Source organism: Nyctereutes procyonoides, unplaced genomic scaffold (assembly GCF_905146905.1).
Source record: "Nyctereutes procyonoides isolate TBG_1078 unplaced genomic scaffold, NYPRO_anot_genome, whole genome shotgun sequence".
Taxonomy (NCBI): domain Eukaryota; kingdom Metazoa; phylum Chordata; class Mammalia; order Carnivora; family Canidae; genus Nyctereutes; species Nyctereutes procyonoides.
This window is the reverse complement of record NW_026575042.1, coordinates 6,591,226-6,598,663: the sequence shown is the minus strand read 5'-3', so window position 1 is coordinate 6,598,663 and position 7,438 is coordinate 6,591,226. Positions and strand designations below refer to the sequence as shown.

The 7,438-nt window shown below is 38.0% G+C and overlaps 1 protein-coding gene across 1 annotated transcript; it reads left to right on the top strand.

Moving 5' to 3' along the window:
- Positions 1–6,770: 6,770 nt before the first annotated feature.
- Positions 6,771–7,079, top strand: LOC129506888 (10 kDa heat shock protein, mitochondrial-like). The gene is given in 1 exon segment (XM_055320874.1): positions 6,771–7,079. A coding segment is annotated over 1 exon segment (309 nt).
- The last annotated feature ends 359 nt before the right edge of the window (positions 7,080–7,438 follow it).

Here is a 7,438-nt window from a genome sequence, read left to right as displayed (position 1 = left end):
TACTAAAAGAGTGGTACCCAAGGAAGTGACAAACATCTTGGCTAACAATCAGCATAAGGACATAGAGATTACAGAAGAAGGCAACATAACATTCAGGTCAGCAACTGAAACGTAGACACGTGAAGCAGGGAGTTAGGTACTACCCATTGAATTCCAGACAGGATCCATTTCTCTTAATGGTACTGCTGATAACAAGTTCACATGTCTCACTCCTAGGGCACCGTGAGTACCTGCCATGACCAATGCCAGGATACAGTGTCCACTGTACATACAATGTACATAAAACCTCCACCAGCCAGAGGTGAAGCTAAATCACAGAAGATGGGATCAGGCTTCTGAGGTTTCTTCTTAGGTTAGGCTTATCCCAGAGTCTGCTCAGAGGCTGGAAAAGGAGGCAGTAGGATATGTGATACTCAAAACTAGTCACATTTGTAGACTTGGAAACATGCAAGATGTTCAGAAGTTGTGGAAAAACTAGATGTTTCTTTGTTGCTATATGTAGCAAATGTCTTCATGGTTCAGGATTTTGCATTCATGTTCCAAATTCATTTTCCATACCATAATTTCCTTTTATTTGATTTTTATTTATACTTATTTTATGCTGTAGCTACTTCTCATATGCTATTTTATTGGTCTTACCATCCCTCTAAGTGATTTTGCCACAATATATAAATAAGGCTAAGTCTATTTTAGCTGTAGGAATTTCATTAAAAATATATTTGTTGAATACTCTACATATAAGAAGTTTACTGCACAGAACTAACTGGGGATTCAGAAATTACTCAGATATGATCATTCTCCTTAAACAGTACATTTGCCATGAGTAAATGCATGTAGCTCCATCTAAAATGGAGAACTAGGGCAGCCCGGATGGCCCAGAGGTTTGGTGCCGCCTTCAGCCCGGGACATGATCCTGGAGACTGGGGATCGAGTCCCATGTCAGGCTCCCTGCATGGAACCTGCTTCTCCCTCTGCCTGTGTCTCTGACTCTCTCTCTCTCTCTCTCTGTGTGTCTCTCGTGAATAAATAAATAAAATCTTAAAAAAAATAAATAAAATGGAGAAGTAGCATGTCTCCTGAGAATACTGTGCATAAGGTAGTTTAATAGAGTTCCTACTTGGGATCCCTGGGTGGCGCAGCGGTTTGGCGCCTGCCTTTGGCCCGGGGCGCGATCCTGGAGACCCGGGATCGAATCCCACATCGGGCTCCCGGTGCATGGAGGCTGCTTCTCCCTCTGCCTGTGTCTCTGCCTCTCTCTCTCTGTGACTATCATGAGTAAATAAAAAAAAAAAATAAAGTTCCTACTTAAAATAGTCTTGCCAGATAAAATATAGTCTACAGATATTTCTCAGGACATACTTATACTAAAAAGTTGATAATTAATTATCCTGTATTTTTATTTGCAAAACCTGACAACTCTGCCTGAAAAATCTGATCAGTGAGTATTTCATCTGCAAGAAGTAGGGCTCATTGGAGCTCACCAGTCAGTGCAGAAGCATCTCACTACTGGAGCAATCTTAGTTGAGGGAACTATACAAATATACCCACACTCTGCCAATTACCACATGTGGGTCCCGGAGCTACATAATAGGGTCTCAGAGCTGTTTTTCATCTGTATAATGGGAGCAAAACAATCTACTTTGCAAAATGATTGTTAGATAGCAGATGTTCAGGGAAAAGTAATCTCAGACTTATGAAAAGTAAGAGACAATAAGCATGTCTTCTACATTGAAATGTCATTTCCTTAGATGAGAAGAGATGTAAGAAGTAGAATTTTTTTCTTAAGATTTTATTTATTCATGAGAGACACACACACACACACAGAGATTGAGAGAGAGAGAGAGAGAGAGAGAGAGAGGCAGAGGGAGACGCAGGCTCCATGCAGGGAGTCTGACGGGACTTGATCCCAGGTCTCCAAGATCATGCTCTGGGCCGAAGGCGGCACCAAACCGCTGAGCCACCCAGGTTGCCTGTATGAAGTAGAATTTTTAAGCTTTCTTGGGTTGCAATTCAATAGAAAATACCATTTTGCCAAGGGTGGCTGAGTCTGCTCTACACAGGTGACAAACTGCAGAGCTTTGGCGGAGTAGGTGAGGGTTGCACATGTGCACAAATAATATAATTCATGGTGATCAAGTCACATTTTGGATTGGGGAGGTAGTAAATAGCCAGACCCCTCAGAACTAGAGTGTGTTCCCACAATCTTATTTATCTCAAACTCTTTCTTGCTGCCCCAGGAGCTTTGATTTCTGGGCTCTTCTGTCTTTGATTGGTCTTTGGCAATGAGTATCATACATCTATCCTATTGGGGTGAGGAGCCAGAAGCTGGTTCTCCATGGAAGCATCCTTATGCCCACCCGTCACATGCACCACCTGTTTTCATGTATCTAGCCCACTTAGCCTGATGTATTTGCCCATGACAGAGCAATTGTTAGTCAGTATATTTGTTTCTTACTTTTTAACATGCAAATAGAGCCCTAATTTAATATGCAAATCAAAACATTTCTTATGACCGAAAATGCGATGAAATGTATTGATTTGTTATAGGAAAATATGTGAACATTTTCTTAGCAAGGTTCTTGCTTTCCTTTTTTTATTTTATTTTATTTTATTTTTATTTTTTTTGGTTCTTGCTTTCCTAATTCAATCCACAATGTACCTTCCTGATAGTTGTCAAGGAAGCATACTTCTCTAACCCTCAGATGGCCTGTAGTGTACTTTCAGAGAAATTGCTCACTCAGATAGATGGTTTTCCACTAAGGAATGGAATCAGTAATAACAGGGAGTGCTAGATAAATTCTACTACCTCTGGGACCCTAGAGAGAAAATACTTCTGTTCCAATGAAGAATAAAGCAGAATATAGAGTTGCTGTGACTATATTTATTGATTTATTATGAGAATTTAGTAAATATCAGGTGATGTTGCAAGAAAGAAAAAGGGATGGACTGTCAGAGCTTCTGCTCTCAGAAAGCTTATATTCTGAAGTAGACATTACAGGCTTAAAAGGAAAAGGTCTTTAAGAGGGTGACACTTGGAACATTAAACTTCAGACGTGTAAGTGATTATTCCCAGCTAGAGGGAATCAGTGGAAGTCTATAGAATGGCATTTAGGTACAACATGTAGAATTTGTACATACAATTATGGGAAAGGAGGAAGAGAATATTTAAGGTGGATAGACTTCTATTAACAAAGGCATGGATTTATGCAACTGAATTTTACGTATGGGAGAGTAATTAAGTATATGTGAAGGGGAGTAGTGGATTGAAAAAAAGGTTGGGATCAGCTTGTATAAGTCTTAAATTCCAAAGTAAGGAATTTGATCTTTATCTCTACATGATTGGCAATCCCTGGGGCTTTGAGAGTGAATACGAAAATTGTTCATCAAGCACTGAGAAGATGAATCTGGTGGCATTGGTGGAATATGTGGACAGCTGGAGAAAAAGGTTAAGAGCTGGCCTTATCACTGACGACTAGTCTCCTTTCAAATTCATGTTCAAGACTGATTAGGCTTGGAAAACCCCTCCTTGTAATTGGAGTCACAGAACCTAGAGCTGACAGAAAGTAGCACTGAGAGCATAAGTACTAAATCCTGCCACAGGTGTGCCGCCACATTTTGGGGACACAAGGTCACTGCACACAATGTCACCTGCTGCCATCGGCTAGATTAGGAGTTGATAAAGATGGATTATTTCATTTGGGGGGGAACCCTGGGTGGCGCAGCGGTTTAGCGCCTGCCTTTGGCCCAGGGCGCGATCCTGTAGACCATTTGGAAGAATCACTTTGGAATTTTCACATCAGTCTTGTGAGAAGAAAAGATTAAAAATCTAGAATTATAATGTTTATTACCTGTTTAAAATAAGTATTTACTTGGCTAAGTTGTGTATGGGGAATGTACGGATGTCAAAGGGCATTTTTCTTTTCTCCTTTACCTATTTCACTCATCCCTCTACCCCCTCCTCTCTGGCAACCACCAGTTTGTTCTCTAGCTTGAAGAGTCTGAGTTTTTTGTATGTCTCTTCCTTTGTTTTGTTCCTTTGTTCGTATGAGTGAAATGATATGGTATTTGTCTTCCTCAGTCTGACTTATTTTACCTAGCATGATACCCTCGAGGCCCATCCAAATGGCAAGATTCCATTCTTTTTAATGGCTGTTTAATAGTCCATTACACATACACACACACACACAGATATATATACACACATGCACACAGATATATATATGTATATATACACGTATATGTATATGTACATGTATATATATCTATATATGTATATACACACATATATATGTATATGTATATATATATGTACAAAGGTACCTATATATAAGATATATATATATATATATATCGCATCTTTATTCAATCACCTATCAATGGATATTTGGGTTGCTACCATATACTGACAATTGTAAATAGTTCTGCAAAAAGATAGGGTGTGTATATCTTTCGAATTAGCATTTTAGTTTCCTTTGGTTAAATACCCAATAGTGGAATTATTAGATCTTATGGCATTTTTTTGCTTTTAATTATTTGAGGAACTTCAAATTGTTTTCCACAACAGCTGTACCAGCTTGTATTCCCACCACCAGTGCATGAGGGTTCTTTTTTCTTCATATCCTTTCCAACACTTGTTATTGTATTTTTTTTTATTTTAGCCATTCTGTGAGGTGTAAAATAATGTCTTATTGTGGCTTTGATTTGTATTTCTCTGATGATGAGTGATGTTGAACATCTTTTCATGTGTCTCTTGGCCATCCATATATCATCTTTGGAAAAATATCCATTCATGTCTTCTGCTCATTTTTTTAAAATCAGATTTCTTATGGTGTTGAGTTGTATAACTTCTTTTTATGTATTTTATATATCTTTATCAAATATATATCTTTATCAAATAATAATGTATATTACTTGCAAATATCTTCTCCTATTCAGTAGGTTGCTTCATCATTTTGTTGATGGTTTCCTTCATTGTGAAAAAGGTTTTAATTTTGGTGTAGTCTCAGTAGTTTAATTTTGCTTTTGTTTCCCTTGCCTGAGGAGACATAGCTAAAAAAAATATTTCTTTTTTTTTTTTTAAAGATTTTATTTATTTATTCATAGACAGAGAGAGAGAGAGAGAGGCAGAGACACAGGCAGAGGGAGAAGCAGGCTCCATGCAGGGAGCCCGATGTGGGACTCGATCCCGGGTCTCCAGGATCACACCCCAGGCTGCAGGCAGCGCCAAACCGCTGCGCCACCGGGGCTGCCCTTTTTTTTTTTTTTTAAAGATTTTATTTATTTATAAAAAAAAATATTTCTATGGGGAATGTCAAAGAGATTACTGCCTATGGTGTTTTTTTTTTTTGTTGTTGTTGTTGTTTTTTTTAGGAATTTTATGGTTTCAGGTCTCACATTTAGGTCTTTAATTCATTTTGAGTTTATTTTGTGTAAGGTGTAAGAAAGTGGTTGTTTGGGGGCACCTGGTGCCTCAGTACATTAAGCATCTGACTTTGGCTCAGGTAATGATCCCAGAATCCTGGGATTGAACCTGTCAGGCTCCCTGCTAAGCAGGGAGTCTGCTTCTCTCTCTGTCCCTCCTCCTGATTATGCTCTCTCTCTCTCAAATAAATAAAATCTTTTTAAAAGAAAGTAGTTATGGGGCGCCTGGGTGGCTCAGCGGTTAAGTGCCTGCCTTTGGCTCAGGGCGAGATTCTAGGGTCCCAGATTCGAGTCCCACATTGGGCTCCCTGCATGGAGCCTGCTTCTCCCTCTGCCTGTGTCTCTGCCTCTCTCTCTGTGTGTGTCTTTCATGAATAAATAAACAAAATCTTTTTAAAAAAGGAAGTGGTTCAGTTTCATTCTTTTGCATCTAGCTATCCAGTTTTCCCAGCACTATTTGTTGAAGAGACTGTTTTTTCCCTATTGTATATTCTTGCCCCCTTGTAATAGATTAATTGACCATATTATTATGGGTTGATTTATGAGACTTCTATCCTGCTCTATTGATTATGTGCCTATTTTCGTGTTGGTACCATTCTTCTTTGATTACGACAGTTTTGTAGTATATCTTGATACTGGCATTGTGGTACCATCAGCTTTGTTCTTCTTTCACAATACTTTTTTGGCTATTTGGGGTCTTTTGTGGTTCCATACAAATTTTAGGATTATTTGCTTTAGTTTTGTGAAAAATGTTGTTGGCATTTTGACACAGATTGCATTAAATCTACAGATAACTTTAGGTAGCATGGACATTTTAACAATATTGGTTCTTCCAATCCATGAACATGGAATACTTTTTCATTTGTTTGTGTCATCTTCAGTTTCTTTCACCACTGTTTTATAGCTTATGGAGCACAGTTTTTCACTTCCTTGGTTAAACTTATTCCTAGATTCCCCCCCCTTTTTTTGGCACAGTTGTAAATAGGATTGTTTTCTTAATTTCTTTCTGCTATTTTGTTATTATTATACAGAAATGCAACAGATTTCTGTATATTAATTTTGTATCTTGTGACTTTATTGAATTAATTATAATTTCTAGTGGTTTTTATGGTTTAGTCTTTAGGATATTCTATATATAGTATCATGTCATCTGCAAATAGTGAGTTTTACTACTTTCTTACTGGTTTGGATGCCTTTTATTTCTTTTTCCTGTCTGATTGCTATGGCTAGGACTTTTAGTACTATGTTAAATAAAAATGGTGAGATGAGTATCCTTGTCTTCTTCCTGGTTTTAGAGAAAAAGCTCTCTCTGAGCTCCAGAGAGAGTATGAGCTGTGGTGGCCAGAGTCATGGCAGGGCAGGCATTTAGAAAGTTTTTCCCCCCTTTGGCTGAATTTTAGTTTTAAAGGAGTGCAGCTAAAACTGTAACCAAAAGAGGTATCATGCTTCCACAAAAATATCAAGGAAAAATGTTGCAAGCAACAGTAGGAGCTGTTGGATCAGGCTCTAATGGAAAAGGTGGTGAGATTCAACTAATTAGTATGAAAGTTGTAGATAAAGTTCTTCTCCCAGAATGTGGAGGCACCAAAGTAGTTCTAAATGACAAAGACTCTTTCTTATTTAGAAATGATGAGATTCTTGGAAAGTATGTGAACTGAAATTATTAAAATGGCATGAAATGAAGCTGCCCATTCCAGTGAAGTTGTGAAATCTTTCATCATGTAAATAACTTTCATGTCTTTCTTTTATAATAAGCTAATGGTATCCCAAAAAAGCCCTCAGTTTTTCACTATTGAATATGATGTTAGCTGTAGGTTTGTCATACATGGCTTTCATTAGGCTGAGATATGTTCTCTCTAAATCTACTTTGGTGAGTTCTTCTCATGACTGGATGTTGTACTCTGTCAGATGCTTTTTCTGAATCTATTGAGATGTTCATATGGTTTTTATCTTTTCTCTTGTTACTGTGTTGTATCATGTTGATTGATTTGCCGATATTGAACCACCCTTAAATCCC